General features: G+C 48.5%; 1 protein-coding gene across 2 annotated transcripts in view; it reads right to left on the reverse strand.

Annotated features, from left to right (window-relative positions):
* The window catches only part of TRIO (trio Rho guanine nucleotide exchange factor), a 276,470-nt gene that overhangs the window by 130,386 nt on the left and 128,660 nt on the right, over positions 1 to 17,424 (reverse strand). For both annotated transcript variants that reach the window (XM_080933897.1, XM_080933896.1), the window contains exons 9-11: positions 16,618 to 16,848; positions 8,674 to 8,796; positions 1,910 to 2,101 (exon numbers count right to left, since the gene is read on the reverse strand). In XM_080933897.1, the coding sequence (XP_080790023.1) occupies positions 1,910 to 2,101; positions 8,674 to 8,796; positions 16,618 to 16,848 (546 nt within the window). The remainder of the gene's footprint in view (positions 1 to 1,909; positions 2,102 to 8,673; positions 8,797 to 16,617; positions 16,849 to 17,424) is intronic.

Here is a 17,424-nt window from a genome sequence, read left to right on the forward strand (position 1 = left end):
AGGAGTAACTAACACGAGTCAGACAGCACAGGAACATAGACTCCTAAGGCAACATGACCAGTGTTGTGTCGCATGTGTCAACAGCAGCTAACTGTGTCATGGGCAGGAGAGGGAGCAAGACATAGCCAGGGAGGATAGAGTCACAGATCTGGGAATACTGCGTCCATCAAAGAAGGCTGGAAATCTGGAGAGGAGGGAGAATAAAGCCCAAAACGGCGAGGCTCTAGATGCAAAGGACGGGACCGATGGGTCAGGAGTGGGAGACCATCTCATCAGGCTGGTAGTTCAGGTAAACAAGTTTGACCTGCTGTGACAAGGCTGAATTGTGGAGCAGGCAGAGCTGGGAAGCAGAGGTGGCTCCTGCTTAACACCAGGTGAACAAGGAACTCCGTCCAAGGATCACACGTCCAAGGATCACACGTCCAAAATCTGCCAGGACAAACATCCCCTGAACATGTTTCCTGAGAAAGATGGACTGTGAGTATTTCCAAGGCTGTCTCCACCTTAGGTATAACTAAGAGTGTAGAAGGATGCTACCTGTGACGGTCTTTCTATTCTGAGGTCTATCTCAGAACCATGAAATCTTGGCCCTTCTTCAAAGGTCTGAGTGCCAACCACCAGACCAGACCAGAAGAGGCACAAATTCCAGAGTCTCTGTGATTTGCTAACTGTTCCCTCTACTCACTTCACAGATGCACAGGGTTTCAAAGGAAGGGAACATCACTGTCCTGGAGTTAAAACATCTAGCTTACAGATAAACCACCCAAGGTCCCAGAACCATCCTGAACATGCTTTCCTTAAAGCAACCTATGGGTACTAGACTCTGGATGTCTGTTTATACAGGGTAAAACAGACTTGCCTCTCCTCAATCTCTCCCAGTGATTTTATCTTTCTAGATCCCCCTTCTTCTACTGTCATGAGCCTTTGTGCACTTACGCCCAAATCAAAGCAGCACTTTATAAACTCTCATGTATAGAGAGGCATGTCACAGTACGTCACAGCAATTTGTGAAGGCACTTTGTGGAGCACCTTTCTTTTTTTCTTATGCACCTAAAATTATACTTGATTTTATTATTATTAAAAAAAACAAAAACGCTTGAAACAAAATAAACTGGGAATAGTAATGCCATCATAAAATCCAAACACGCAAAGACAAAGGCAGAACTGCTGGATTACAACCAGCCTGCATTCCACAGGGAACTCAGGGCCACCACAGGTTACAGCAAAACTCTATTTCCAAAAACAAAAATAAGAAGCAACACAGTAATTTCTTCAATGCAGTTTTATGATATCTACTAAATAGATATCATATAACTTTGTATGTATGCATCTAATCTATATTACCTGTGCTATATAGGTTGACGATGTGTGTGTCCTATTTTGGTACACATATCTGCCTATTTTTCACATTCCTTATTATATTTTATCTCTTGAGATAAGTATGTTCCCATAGGCACACACAGGATATTAGCACGTGTACCACGTTGCCTATGGTATATTTAAACTCGATACAATGTATTAGAACTTTAAGGCGTAGGTGACAGTAGTCTGCTAAGACCAGAGAGGCCACCGTGTGTCACCCATGAGTAGGCAATGTCATCTACGTGGAGCACTGGTCCTCTCTAAAGCTGAAGAAACAAATCTCCCTCCACTTCTTGTTTCTCCTGCTCATCTCCTGCCCTTCAAGTCTCCCCCGACCCCTGACTATAGATGACCCCAACAAAGACAAATGGGCACTCGTGACAAGGACAGCCAGCTGCAGAAGCAGAAGGCAGGAAGAAGACTTCCAGGCCTGAAGCATTTGGTGCTAATGGGTTCCAGTGTCTCTTATGACCAAGTTCAGATTCTTTCCAATGAATCCAAAGAGCCCGCCGTCCGGGTAACATTCTGTCGTTATATGACGCCTTACCTCTTTTACGTGCGTGTGAAACGACACAGACATGTCCAGCAGGATCTTCCGTTGTTCAACTCGCCGAACAAAATCTTGTATCCGGTCTTCAAGCTGATGGGCAGCCTGATAAATCTCTTCGGGGTCGCACTCTCCAGTCTGAGCCAGCTGCTCTGCGGCTTCCAGAAGCTTATCTGCGTTCGTGTACGTGTTCTGTAAAGAGAATACAGGAGACACAGAAGGTAAGCCTGCGACTGTTACTGGAAACTTGGAAGGAACATCGCTAAGGAGCGGAGCCGCGGAGAGGAGCTGGCGGCTCTCGGTGTAGTCAGAGCAGGCTGCCCTACAGGAAGGACAGGACTCCAGCCTGGGGCTCTGCTGAGACATCGGGTCGCTCAATCCTCCTCCTCCTTAAACTCCTGGAGCTGAATAGAGCGGGTGGCTCACTGAGCAGGGTATAAGGTGGCCCTGTGGGAGGAGAGGCAGGCTCAGAGAGCGATGTGGTTGGAGTGGGAGGTGAGGCTGCACTAGACAGGACTTATCAGTATCTTTTCTGCTGCCAGCATCGAAAGCTCTGCCAGACTGGGTGAGATGCACAAGAAGGATGCAACCCATGGCTCTGAAGCCCGGGGTCTAAGGGCTTCATCTGATGGCCTTGGTGGCAGTGCCAGCATGCTTTGGGGCATGACAAGAGACAAGTCTGCACATGTTTCTCTTGAACCCTCTTCTCTTTATAAAGTCACTAGGATTCAGTCAGAGGGCTCCTGCTCTAACCCTAAGACCCACCTGTGGACACCAGCCTGACTCATTTCCTCTCCGACCGCATCACACTGAAGATTAGTTCAGCCTGCAGACCTCTGGGGAGGGCACACACTACACCAGACAACAGCACTGTTTCTGATACCCAAGGTTCCTGTGCATCTCACAAGACAAAACTGGAGCAGCTGATGCCTTAGAGGCTCCTTATAACTCCCTGTAACTGTTAATTGTGTGAAAACCAAAGGCGGACAGTCTCCTTTGAGCCAAACTCCCAGTGAATGACTGGTCCTCTGAATGGTAACAACATCCAACATGTTTGGAGAAGGATCAGCCTCTAACATGGGAGACCAGTTACACTTAGCCACACCAAGCAACTGTTTCAGGAACAGTGAGGATGGGGACTGAGAGCGGTTACCAGCTCACGCACCCTTGTGAAAACGGAACCCTGGGAGCAAATGTGTTTCTGAAGTAAGGAATCCTGCTTTCTCACTGTCACCTCAGCTCTGAAGTGACTTAGTTCTCTTGTCTCCTTAGTGAATCTTCAGTTGGCAGTGCCTCCCAACAGGAAAGCACTGCTGAATTGCCGAGAGCCTCTCTATGATGTCATCAGCAGACAGGCACACTGGGAAAAATATGGCTGCTAAAGGAGCAAGTGTGTTGTGAATGACACTGAACCACAGCCAGTCATTGCCCATCTCATCTTACCCTGGAAGAAAATGGTGCTTGTACAAAGGAGGGAAGGGCTTTTCTCAGTGGCATGAGGGGTGGGGATGTGAGAGGTTGGGGATTAGGGGAAGGAGACAGGGACATCAGCACTGTCATCTGAACCCCAGCTAGGCCTTCCTTGCAGCAGAGACTCCCTGAGTCCTTTGGTAATGAACTGGTCTGTCAGTGGTTTCGAATGCTCTTTGTCAGACTGTCTGTATCATCAACACTGGATTTTGAGCAGCTACTCTAAACCCTACAGAAGCCCTGTGACAGGGACACCCGTTCACTCCCACTTCCCTGTGTCAAACCGAGGTCTGCCAAAGCTCGTCAACAGAGCGACCTGTTCAAAGACCCACGACCTGGCAAGCTGAGGTGGATCGATGGAGGGAACAAAGACTGGCCTGCTCCCATCTTCAGCTTGGGAGACATTCCTTTGATCCCCATCAAAGAGATTAAAGGACACACTAGCAGGGGTGGGCCATGGAGAGCAAGGCACTTCCTCTTTCTTGAGAAACAGCCTATGTTGTGTAACCAGCATTTGGGACATGAGCAGCTGCAATGCAGAGGTAGTCGAATGGTCCCCGTCCCCTGCTCTCGGCCATCTCCAAAGATGACACCCACTGTATTTACAGTAAATGGAAATTTCAGGATAATAGGGGGGGAGAATTTAAAGTCCCAAATATACCTTTTCCCATTTGTTTTGTTTAAAGACGATGAGCAAAGAAAACATGGATTCAAAAAAAAAAAAAAAAAAAAAAAGCCTCCAAGGTATTTTAATACTACAGACTGGAGAACAAGAAGGAAGGGCCGGTGCTGAGCAAACTAGACGTCGTGGGTAACTTCAACTGCCGGATAAAAGGCACAGAACCCCCAAGGATCACTTCTCATCTAGGGGAAGAGAAACACAACAGATGTGGGCAAGCTCACCGCTGTCCCTCAATGTAGACACATGTCACAGAAGGGGATGTCAGCCGTAATCATGGCATGAGCAATCTAAAAATTCTTAACGAGGCCCTGTTAAATTCTATGTGGGAGATAAGGCTAAAGACCAACTGCGCCGGCTACTTTTATGTTTACTTGACACAAGCTAGAGTTATCAGAAAGGAGGGATCCCCAATTAAGAAAATGCCTCCATGAGATCTGGCTGTAGGGTATTTTCTAAATTAATGATTGATTAATGGGAGGGGGGGAAAGGGGAGGGAAGGGTCAGAGAGGGGAGAAGAGGGGAGAAGAGGGGAGAAGAGGGGAGGGTAGGGGAGGGGAGAAGAGGGAAGAAGAGGGGAGGGAAGAAGAGGGGAGAAGAGGGGAGGGAAGAAGAGGGGAGGGGAGTGGAAGGAAGGGGAGGAGAGGGGAGGGGAATGGAGGGGAGAGGAGGAGAGGGGAGGAGAGGGGAGGAAAGGGGAGGGGAGGAGAGGGGAAGGGAAACCTACTTAGCCCATTTTCGGGTGGAACTATCACCAGGCTGTCCTGGGTTCTCTAAGAAAGCAGGCTGAGCAAGCCATGTGGAGCAAGCCAGTAAGAGACATCCCTCTAAGGCCTTTGCAGCAGCTCCTGCCTCCAGGTTCTAGCCCTGCTTAAGTTCCTGCCCCAACTTCCTTCGCTGATGAACAGTGCTATGGAAGTGTGAGCCAAATGACCCCCTTCCTCCCCAAACTGCTTTGGTCATGGTGTTTCATCACAGCGATAGTGATGCCCAACTAGGGCACCAAAACAGTTTATGTCTGTTAGCATTTGAACAGAACCCCATCGTTTTCCCAGGGTTGGTGGGTGTTCGATAAACTAAGGTGGGCACAGGATAAATACTGGCAATGTCATCTACGCTAGGTTCTGACATACCCGGCCACTGTCAAAGTACTTTCACAGTCAACCTCACATTTCCAATCAATGACAGGCTCTGGGTCAAAGAATTAGAATTCTGAAGACCTTCTGTGACTGACTCCCTCCCTCCCTCCTTTATGTATTCTTACAGCAACCTGGTAATGAGACATATTAATACCATTTTACAGTTAGGGGAAAGGGACTCAGAAAGGCTAAACAACTACCTGAGGGCTGATGGTTACACAACCAGAAAGAAACAGCCATCTCTTTAAGTTTCAGAAAACGCATCGGGGAAAGCATCCTCAAGGACCTGCCCTGTGTTTTCTTCTCTGTGGTCCGAGGACCTGACCAACGGTGGGCAGGTGCTGCACTGATGCCTTCAGCTTGGAGGAAAACGCTTCGTTAGAAAGAATCTGCCCTGAATTCTCCACTGTTGAATTCAAAAGACTAAAACATAATATATCTTTATATTAAAAGCTGAATGTCTTAAAAACAAATGAAGGTTATTATATATGCGGAGAAGTTCGAGTCATGTTACAAATGTGGCCACATTTGTCTGTCCACGTGCACACAGTAAAAGACCGAGCACAGCGGGGGACATCGGCCAGTCTTCCGGAACTGTGAGGCGAGCTCCGTTACCTGGTAAATTCCCAGACCCTTATCTAGGAAGGCAAGGTGATTACACGGCACACACAGAGGAGGATGCCTGGGGCAGGTTAAAAACTGGACGCTGAAGTGCAGACTTGTTCAGGCATCACCGAGCGGGACCTATGGAGAGACGCTGGGCCAGCGACACCAATGTCTACCGGGACCCTGCTGCTCTCGGGAACCCAGAGACCAGGTTTCTCTGGGCTTTGCATGCTTGTTGTGATCTTAGTTTATTAAATTTAGAAACATGGACTCAGGACACTAAAAAAATCGCCACTGAAGGACCACCTTCCTTCCCACCAGTCACCTTCTAAACTCTTCACGCGGGAAGTATCTTAAGTTTTACAGTAGTGCAAGCGCTATAGCTGTGCGTGTCACACAGCACACAACGGCCACCGCGGCTCACTCAGCAGCAAGGACGTACTCACAATCACCGCTCAGACGGAGGACCCATTCACAGTCGTCGCAGGGAAGTTCCTGGCTCTGCGAGACCGAACCAGTGCTTCCTGAGGAGGCCATAGCAGCATCTGAAACTGACACTGAAGCCCAGGGCACAGACTTCAAGAGTGGGTACCTCAAAAAGCCAGCCTACGGCTCAAGCTCACTTCCACCACGTCAACGCGGGACGTCCTTTCAGGGTTCCTCCTTCCTAAAACCCCGGGAGTGCTCTCCGGAATAGACCTATATTTAGCCCATTTTCAGAGAACTGAGCTAGCTTTCACTGCTTCCCTGCTTTGACCTGCCTGTGGTACTTCATCAAGCCTCAGCTCTCCAACTTTGCTAGTTAAGTTCTCTGTGGGGCTGGAGTGATGGTTTGGCGGTTAAATCACAGTGAACTAGAGTTTGATTCCCACCACCTACACAGTGGCTCACAATCACCTGTAACATGCCCAGGGGTCTAAGACCCTCTTTTGGCCTCCATGGGCACCAGGCATGCATTGGTACACACACCTAGATGCAGTCAAAACACACACACACATGAAATAAATAAATTTTTTAATAAAGAAGAGCTCTAAACAAAAACCAACTTGGACTTAATGTTACAGAGGAATCTGGAAAAGAAATATTAAAAAAAAGAGGGATACGTTTTTCTCTACATCTCCAACTTTGTATTCCCTCTTGGAATATATTTTACTTACTAGGAGGTCCTATCTCAAAGTTTAAGGTTTATCAACAGCCAAGTGGCCCCTAAAATACCAAAGTCTAAAACCTGGACTCGTAATGCCACTGCATTTGAAGCAGGCAAAGATGAGGGGCTGAGGCAGAGCAGCTACCCCTAATATTCTCCTAGTGCTAAAGAAAGCTACTCTGTTCTTGAGGAAAAGACAGGCTTTCATGAAGATAGCATTAAATACAAAGTGTGCTTCCTTGACAGAGACCCTGTCCAGAACCTATCAGCGATACACATTTGTACTGAAACCAGGTTAGGAGTCACCCAACACTCATGACTTGCCGCCTGCCCTGTGGAGAGGCCTCTCGCCCTGCCTGTGGTGGTACGCTTCTGAGGCAGAGCAGGCCCCCTGCGGGTTTGAGAACATTCAGTCTTCAGGGCTCCTGATAGCACAGGTGTGAGCTGAGTCCACAAGCAATGCGTGCTCCCCGCATTGACCACTAATGACTGCTAGACGGGGATCTGCAGTGGATCACATGACCCACGCATGGGAGCGGGTGGTGGGGGGAGCAAAAGCCGCAGAGCACTCTTCCCTAGTTACCATCTACGGAGCAAATGATGCGTTTAAGGGAAGAACAAAGGTAAGTACTGGGAGCTGGCTGCTAAGGATGCTGGCATCACTGAAGGGTCCAGGTCCTACAGAAGGGTCTGGAGCATGGGTGGAGAGGCAAAGATAAGATTTGGGAGACAGACAACAATCAAAACAAAGCAAGCAAACAAAACCCCAGCTGCAGCCACATGCTGTATTGCAAAGACAGGCTGGCTGCACACATGTAGCCCTGGAAGGCCGGGTTCACTCAAGCCTGGCCTCTTGACCAGGTGCCAGTCTCCAAACGCCTTCCTCCCTATGCTGTGATAGTCAGTTCTGCAGCTTTTGAGTCCTAGCTTAGGTATCACGCTCTATTACACAAAGGTCACTCGGCCAGAAGCCAAGCCCGTGGAGGAGCCTGGGCCTGAGGTGGCTGCTCACACCCTGGTCCCCTCCCCTGCACCCTGGAAGAGCTGATGCGTGGTGCATGGTTGTTTGAAAGTCAGAGGGAGGGAAAGCGGGTGCAGTATCTGAACCATGAGCTAAAGTATTCCTGATATTTCCCCGAGTGTGTCTGATTTCCACCACAGTGCTCTCACTTTGGGGAAGATGGCTGGTCACCCCTGGAGTCCCTGAGACAAGGAGTAAGAAATGAACAATGAAACTTGGGAGGACAGCAGAGGGGGAAAGAAGGCACTGGACTCTCTGCTGAGCAGGGATGGAAAGCCGTTCACAGTGCACGCCTCTGAGGCCTTTGCTTCCTGGGATCCTTCAGGTAGACCTGTGCCGGCAGTTCTGATGACTGTCTCGGACTTGGGCCCACAGTTTACAGGGTTAGGTTAGCCACAGGTATCATCTCCTTTATACTTTGTATACAGGAAATGTTGGTTCAATATATGGCTTAATTTGTTGTTCTTCTTGTGAGTCCTCACACAGTGAAGATTAAAACTGTTTCCCCAAAGCAAAACAAACAAACAAAACCCACCACAATTTCCACAGGGATAACAGACTAGATCAATTTCTACCTAGATGAGGATCACTTCATTCTGAAATTAATGTAACCTAACTAAACAACCTTCCACACCCAATGGAGGCTCAATCACCACAGGTTTGTTAAAACCTCCAACCTGGCTATTCAGGGCCCTCTGGTACCTGTGCGACTTCCTCGAAGTCCTCGTGACGTTTCTGCAACGCTCTGGCCCGGTGAAGGGACTTGCCCACGCCTGTGTGTTTGCTCAGAAAGGCTTCTCCGTGGTTCTCTATCCAGTCCAGCACCTGTGAAGAAAACAGCCACATGGGCCATAAACACAGCGTCCACCTGGCTCATCAGTTAGGCTGATCTAGAAAGATTCATCCCTTTTCAAAATCCTGCAGCAAACATGAGACAAAACAAAAGAAACTAGGGAGAAATGCCTGGATACTGATTTAATTCATTTTGCAATTACATCTTACATCTGCTTCTCCACCGGGACTGTAACCAGCTTTTATATTAAAAGAGCAAACTGTTCTAAGTATAAACACTGCATATAATGATGATTAACTTAAACCTCACCTTATCTGAGGCATGACAGAACCACCCAACTGACTGGATTCTGTGTAATACGGTAGATATAGCACTATGCCTGGTAACTCGGGTGAGCCAAGCTTAACTATGCAGTGAAGTGGGGGGTGGGGGGGTTGTTTCTATCTCTTTTGTAGAAGACACCAAACAGAGGAAAGCCTAAGACACGGCACTAACATGCCTCTGGCTGGACATGGAGGATCGTGTAGCCTATGGAGTGTGAGGTATTACAACAGCCAGACATCCCATACACTTATCTGACTGCAAGCTGGTGATTTGTCCTCACAGCTGGAGCTGAGCTCAGCTCCTTGGTACTTGAACTTCTGAACTCACACGGTATTAGCAATATCTAACAGAATATTTACACTGCATCAGGTGCACACTTAGACTGTGTTGGAGAATGGCAGAAAAACTATCAAGTGATCTCATGAAAACGTCACACAAAAAAGGACGTAATGTACACTTGTGAGTGGACCTTCATTGACGGCCATTCTATTGCACAGGCTTGTGACCATGGTACTGTCTAGTTCTGTGAGGTTAATCAAACACAGTACCTTGAGCCGGGTGCACATGACAGAAATGACTGCTCACAGCTCTAGAAACTAGTAAGTCCAAGATGGTGGTGCCACTGTCATGTGAGGGGCATTCTCCACAGGCTATGGCCTCCACAGTCCTCGAAAGGCCTAGGGGTTGGTCGAACTCCCCCCACCCCACCCCTGGCTCCTTTTCTAAAGGCATTGCTGCCTTTCACAAGGGTGAATTCCTTGTGACCTAACACTCCTGAAGGTCCTGCACACTGGCATCACTGGGCTATGGATTACATTTCCCTGTATGGTTTTGGGGAAACACAGCACTCAGATCAGACTACAGCCGGTGCCTAAGCACATACACAGCTCAAAGCGATCTTGGATGGAAACAGAAACAGGGCATAGCCAGCCAAGACACTGGTGCGGGAACCTCTACTAATGTGAGGTTCTAATAAACCAGGATGGACTGCCGGTTCACGGTGGCTGATTCTAGAGTGCTCAACTTGACAGACTGCACAGTAAAGGCAACCAGCTCTCCGTCACTCCACCCCTGAGGCCCTTTCTGCACCTTTCCACGCCTGAGCACCCTTCCTGTACCGTTCTACTCCATATAGACGATGGTGAACCTTAACAAACCTCCGAGACCCTGTAGAAATCCCGTTGGAATTGTGAGCAGCCATGGGTTGAGGTGAGGTTGGGGAACCGCAGCAAGGCTACACGCTCCTCCCACCCTCGTGCCGGTTCACTTCCTGCCTGGTTTATTTTGGATGCTTTCCTGCACTGCCGGCCACCTGCCCATCATCTTGCTCCCTGGTTCTATCTGGATGCTGCCAGTGTGGTCCAACGCGTCAGCTCTGCTGATTCTGCCCTGAAAGGCACTACGGTTCTGCGCCTTCCACCCCCACCCGTCCGAACACAGACCGATGTGACTTCGTGCGTGGAGGAAGTTCCCTATGTTTTCTCAGCTTTGGTTTCCTTCCCAGTCAGCTGTGATAAGCACCGGCGGTTGAGGATTTAAACGTGCCCCCATGAACCACAGCAGCAACCCCACGGCTGACGCGCACACCTGGACCTCTGGCGTCTTCCTTGAAGCTCTTGGGTTGGCTCAGGCTGTAAATACTCCATTCCATCTGAGCTACTGCTCACCACACACCACTGGTTGTTGGGATTATAAAGACAGCAAGGGACTCTGCAGGCAGACTGTTCTTTCCACCTGCTGCCAGTAGATCTGGGTCTGCTGAGGAGACCTTAGTTAAGTGTGCCTCACTTTTCCGCTCTGAAAAGCAGTGTCCCAACCTCAAACTCTTTAACGACCGTCTGAGAGAACATGGCCAACTCCACACAGAACTGGGGAGGCCACCAGGAAACCCGGAAGCTTCAGGGCAGCAGGCTAGACAGAAGTTCACTGAGAGGTGTAGACTTTGGGTGTGGCACATTTCAGTGTGTGATATTTTAATTTGTAAGTTCTTTATAATAAACTTTTAATAAACAAGAAAGTATTTTAACCTTGAAAAGGATTTAAAAAGTGCAAAAGCAAGATCTAAGCTCCAACCTATCACCGATCTGTAATATCTTGAAGGGACAGTGGGGGGAAGACTTTTAAGAAACAAAAACAAACAAAGCCCCACAACTTTCTACGGTATATTCTTTATATTCCTGGACTTAGAAACAACAACAAACCAAACCTAACCAAACCAAAAGCAAACCAAACCAAACCAAAAACCAGGCCACGGCAAAGTCAGAAGCTCGGCTGTTACTCTCGCTTACAGAGACCTGAAGCAAGGCATGGCTTCACAGTGTTGGAGACAAACGTTTTCTAGATAGCTAGAGGGAGCAAATATCCACACTTCAATTTTTTTAACCCTTTGACAAGTACTTCAGGAAGCAAAGCTTGGAATTAAAACTATCTTGTGTGGTTCACGTGGGGTGATAGCAGCCATTTTCACTTTAGCAATGGGTCTGTCCAACAGAACTGTAAAAATACTGCTGATGATGTGCTTCTAACACAAAAGCAACTGAAGCAATGTGCAGGTACCCGGCATTTTATTCAGATAAGAGCAGATGGTTGGGAGCTCAAGTTCCCAAGTCTCCCACAAGGCTACTGTCTCTTTAGAAAGTCTGGGTCAATTTTCCTTCTTGACAAGGAGATTGCGGATTAATATATTTGCGTAAGTTACAGCATCTGGAAGACATGTGCACAAGCCCTTCATTTAAATAGGAGAAGATTAGCAAGTCCTGGAATTTTATCACCCAAGTCCAGCCGGCCATCTCTGATCACAGCTGTAGCCAATGGTTGGCAATTCTGTCCCACAAATAAATAAATAAATAAATAAATAAATAAATAAATAAATAGTCCCAAAAAATCCCAGCCCCAAACAATAAGGCGAACATGGGTCTCCTCCTCAAACTGAAGAACAAGTCAAAAGTTAAATCTTTTTCCTCAGCTACATGGCTCAGAAGCAGAACAAAAAAAATCTTCCTCTCCATACAGAAGGCAGGGTGTGAACCTCGTTCCTGTTCCTCAGCGCCCTCTAGTGGACAACCCCAAGGTCAAGGCACTGAAAAGACACCAGTGCCTCAGCTAAAGGTGCGGATGGTTTGACCTGACCCCTTTGGTAATGAAAAGGGAAATCGCTGGATAATGACAAGCCTGACCACGATGGCCAGTGTGCTTATGTGAACTAACCGTCATCTGGACGTTTGAGCCCCTGCTGCCGCAGCAGGCCTGGCACACCACTGTGTGCCAGTAAGCCTCTGATCCTTCCACGAACCAGGCAAGGGCAATCCATCGTCACCCCCATTTAGCAGAAGGGGTCAGAGTTCTGGTTACTTTGTGGAGGAGCTAAGGTGTAAGGTAGGAGGCCGCCTCCCAGCCATTTTTCTTAAGCTTCTGTTACCCTAACCTCTTCTGGGCTGGCGCGGCTCACGGGTAGGTAGGTGCTGGTACTGCGGGAAGGAGAAAGGCCCTCCAACATCAGAACACTTCAGACTACTGGGGCGAAGTGGTTCTGTAAAAGTAGAGACTCAAACTGGTGAAGGCCAACTGGCAAGCGCTCGTGGACAACCCCCTGACATGTTCTCCTGCGCAGGTGGACAGGGTTCTGGCCACCTTAAAAGCCATACCCAATCTGTAAAACAGTTTTCTGCAAGAGGGGCTGGCCACCTAATCTACCAGACTCTGGGGACTCGTACCTCTTGGTGCTTATTGGTGATAAGAGCTTGTGAATAAATATCAAACCTCGTGAAGGAGTCTAATCCTGCTGAGCCCTTCAGTGTGTGCTTGGAAATCCTCGTGCGCGTGATTATTGGAGGTGTCCAGACCTCGCTGCACGTTTGCAGATGACAAAGCTAAGGTCTGAAAAGTATTGGCTCTAAACCTGCACCTATTCCCTGGGATGCAGTCCGTGCAGACTTTCCTTGTGGTCCCTTTTAAACAAACAACAAAGGCTCCAGGGAGATAACTCAAGAGAAACACTTGAAATGCAGGGCTTGACCCAGTATATGGTCCTAGGCACGAGCACACTGGGTGACAAGGCAGAAAGTCTGGCTGGAAGCTGTGGCAGTATCTGTTATAAACTGCATTCCCATCTCTAAAAATGCTGTTTGCACAAACTAGACAAGAAATCTGACATTGCCTGAGGAAGGGTATACCGAACCACAGTACTTCTGGTAACCCAGAGAACATGCAGATAAAACACAAAGACATGTCCACTTCAACAATGTGTTTGTGTGTGTGTGTGTGTGTATGTGTGTGTGTGTGTGTGTGTGTGTGCATGTTGGAGACAGAGCCCAGGTAAGATGTATATACCTGCAGCCCTCTAGCAACTGCTTAAAAGACATACTGCATAGTTATACAGCAATGGTATGTTTCTACTTTGAAAAAGATTTTTACAATGTAGTTCAAATTACCCTAGGACTCACTGTGTACCTGCAGGCTCGCCTTCAACGGGAGATGACCCCCTGCCTCAGCACTCCAAGTGAACAGTGTTTCCTGTTAATAGACCCTCCTTTGAGGTCACGTCATAAACATTATAAAGACAGTATGTGATTTTGTCCTAACTGTGCATAGTCTTGTGGTCTTGGGAGGTGCTGGATTGTACTGATTCTAGAAGGTTAACTAAAGTGGGAATCCATCTCTACGGCTATGGGGAAGCTGTCGTCCATGGTGTGGCGAGAGCTTCTGATGGAGTGGTTTCCTTTGGGTCACCTTTTCTCTTGTTCGCCAAATGGACGTTGGTGTGATCCTACTTTGGGTTATCCTAGCTGCTCTCTCTTGACAGGAGCCTGTATCTGTTCATATCTCCCCAGAAAGAGGACTCACACAACAAATACAGTACCTCTGCACCCCCACTGAGAGAAAGATATATATATCCAGGTGAGAAGATTCTAGAATGACCAGATCTGCTCAGTGACTTAAGAAAGGTTTCCTCATTGTCTTTTAGTTTGTTTGTCTCCGACAGGGTTTTACTATGCTGCCTAGGCTGGCCTTTGTCTCCTAGGCTTGAGTGAACTTTAGTAGCTGGGACCACTGGTGCCTAACCACTGTGACTAACTGCCTGGGAGAACATGTTTTGTAATATGGTGTCTGTGTGGAAGGAATGCTTCTAGGGGGTGAATCCAGAATGCTGCTCACACATGAGGTTCCTGCGAGCAGATGGAGGGAGAGTTTTAAGGGAGAGGTCCCCCTGCCTGGTGAGCTTCTGATGCTCTGGCTGGCCTCAAAAAAGTAGATTGCGGGGCCATGTACCTTACTGTGTTGGGTAACTGAGTCCCAACACTCTAAGAGCCGGGCAAACTGGACAGGTGGGACAGAAAAACAAGTCTGAGAGCATGCTGCGCTGGATGCCTTCCGTGACTGTTACTGACCCGACCTGAACAAGTGTGGGGCAGGAGGCGCCGTTGCCTTCACATAAAAACCAAGCTCGGTGAAAACACCGCATTCCCTGTTTAATGTAGATAAGCCTTCCATGAGGGCTGCTCAACAGGAAACAGGAAATGGAAACGTGTATTACATGACTGTCAGGAAACGTGGCAAAAGTCTCATTCAAGCTAACAGTGGCAAAGGCAAGAGCAGCCAGCAGCCAGGACTTGTGATCTGGGTAAGCCTGTACCAACAAGCCCCACTCCCCAGGCCTCTGTCCTCTGAATGGGATCTGGAACCCAGACCAACTGCCCCTGACTAAACCCCTTACTACCATCCCAATCTGTGTCCGTACAAAGATGATGAAAAATTAACCACTTGGCTAAACTCCCCATCCACGGCACAGTCCCTGGGCAGCAGTCTGGTCCATGTTCTGGTAAGGACTCTCTGCTAGGAGGGCTGCGGACAGGAAACAGTAATCCTTCCCTGTCTCTGGTCAGAAAGCTCTGCATTTCTTATCCCTGCAAAATACTTGCGGATGCTTTTCATCACCCCAAACAAACACACGCCGATGGGACTGATAACTGGCCTCTTTATTCTTACAGATGTTTTCATCTGTCCAGATCTGTCTTCAGCTAGCGGCCTTCTCCAATGCGGCTCCGGGTTGTTCTGCTCATTTTGTATCCTAGGCTCACGGCTCTGCTTGATAGGATGAAACCGAGATCGAGAAGCCCTGTAGGCTTTGTGAGCCTTCCTGCAACGCGTTTGTTTGTTTGGGTTCATCTTTCTGGTTTTGAGCTTTGCCATCGCAAGTCAAACCTACTTAGATGTTTCCTGTTTTCATGAACAGGTCCAGAGCATTATAAGTCAGTAAGTATTCCCCTGAGTGGTGACATCTGTCTCTGTGTGATGTGACAGGGGCATTAGCGTGTGTGGTCTGAAGACACTTTCTCCTCCTGATGGTCAACCTGATAATCTGTAAATGCTGGCTTAAGCAGGTGAGCTCAGAATTACAGCTATCTTCCCTTGCAATGTATACTGTTTTCAATTTCAGGTACTCGGTGCCAGATCAGATAACTGACCCTGAGGCTCTTCACAAGGGCTTCCTTCTCAGTGCCTTCCCCTAGCCTACGAAGTTCCAGCAACTACTCCCACAACACACAGGTCCCAAACAGCCAGGGAAAGAGACCACGTTGCTTCTGTGTCCTCGGGGAGAACAGAGGCCATGTTGGAAAGTATAGTAACTCACAAGTGTGTCATGGAATGAGACCCGGGGAGAGGACGTGTCCTTCATCCGCCCAGTGGAAGAATTGGTGGTTTCCCTCCGGTGCTCACTGCTTTACCAGCTAAGAGGCCGGCCCCACCCCACCCCCTTCTCCACGCTTCCCGGGGTAAAAAGTAGTAACAACACCCGAATGACCACTGCTAAAGCATTTTAGAGACATGGTCAAGCCCAGAGGGTGAAAAGCCCAGATGACACAATTCTCCTAAGTATTATAACGTCACCAGATTTACCCTGACTGATGTCCACGGGGAGGGTCTTTTTTCAGAACAGTTTTCAGCAGGCAGGGTAAACTCTAAGCAGAAACCCCACTTAACTCTTAGGTTTCCTGGGAGATGGAAACCTGAACCCCCTGAACCTGCCTGACTCTGACACAGGAACTCACTGACATCAAAAGGGGGAGGCTGGTCTGACTCCAAAACAACCACTGCGGCTTCAGGCCGACCTTCGGGACGCCAGAATAGCAGGTACACAGACATCTTCATGCCCAGGACTCGCACACTGTAACGCCAGTTCCCATAAGTTTTAGGCCAAAGACATGAGCTCACTGTTGCCATAGCAATGTCAGCTTCTGGGAGCTCCCCCAGCTTTAGGTCCAACAGCACACACAGCAGGCTGAGGACCGCGCAAGTAACAAAGGAGGTGCTGACTATGCAGAAATGGACAGCCATAAAGTCCACCCGACACATTATTAAGCCCTTACTGTATACCATTGGTGGCACTATCTGTTTTATAGGAAAAAGCCACATTGACCCAGGTCAATGAAAGTGAGAAGGAGCAGCTAGGACAGCAAAGCTCAGCCCAGGTGTCAGCTGACGCTCAGAGCACCAGGTCGCAGTCAGAAGCCAGAGCCAGGGGCACCCACCTGCTGAACGTCCTGCTGGAAGACACAGAGCTGCAGCCTCTGGTGGAGCCGGACCTTGCGGTGCTGCCAGATGTTCTCGAGCTGGCGCTGGTGGTGCAGCACCTCATGGATGACGTCCAGGACATGGTGCACCGCCTTGGAGTAGTTGGCAGAGGCTGTGAGGGAATCAGAGCTGCCGGGGGTCAGGGGGCGCTGGAGCTTATCAAGGAGAGACTTCCCATCCTGGCTCACCTGCTCACAACACACAGGAGAGAAGGTTACTTACTCTGTGCGGGCTGTGTGCAGACCCTGTGATCAGGTGCACGCACGCTGCACACAACAGCCACGTGCAACCTCAGGTAGATAAAATGAAAGTGAAACCGTCCATCGATTATCCGATGACATCATAGAACCAGACATTATAGGTCAAGATAAACTTCCAATAGCATAAAGCAGGAGACGCTGCTCTCTACCTGTCCACATAACAGGAACCAACCAGCCCTTCGCCAGGGTCAACGGTGAAGTCACCACAATTTTGATGCTGGATCTTAGTCAGAACGAGTGACTAAGTAACAGGGCAAAAAAAAAGCAAACTTTTTCACCAACCAAAGAACAGCTTTACTTTACAAAACTAAAGCAGACCAAGAAGCACCACTCTGTCTGGTATTCGAACTTTAAAGAAGGAACTCTGCTTGGGAATCCACCACGGTGTTGTACTTCAGTAGCTAATTATCAAGGTGCGATTCAAAGAGAGCATTTAGTCTATTCACAGAAAACAGGGGTAGTGGAAAATAAGTGTCTTTCTCATTTAGGAATTCATATTATGAA

The sequence above is a fragment of the Micromys minutus genome (genome assembly GCF_963924665.1).
Source record: "Micromys minutus genome assembly, chromosome: 20".
Taxonomy (NCBI): domain Eukaryota; kingdom Metazoa; phylum Chordata; class Mammalia; order Rodentia; family Muridae; genus Micromys; species Micromys minutus.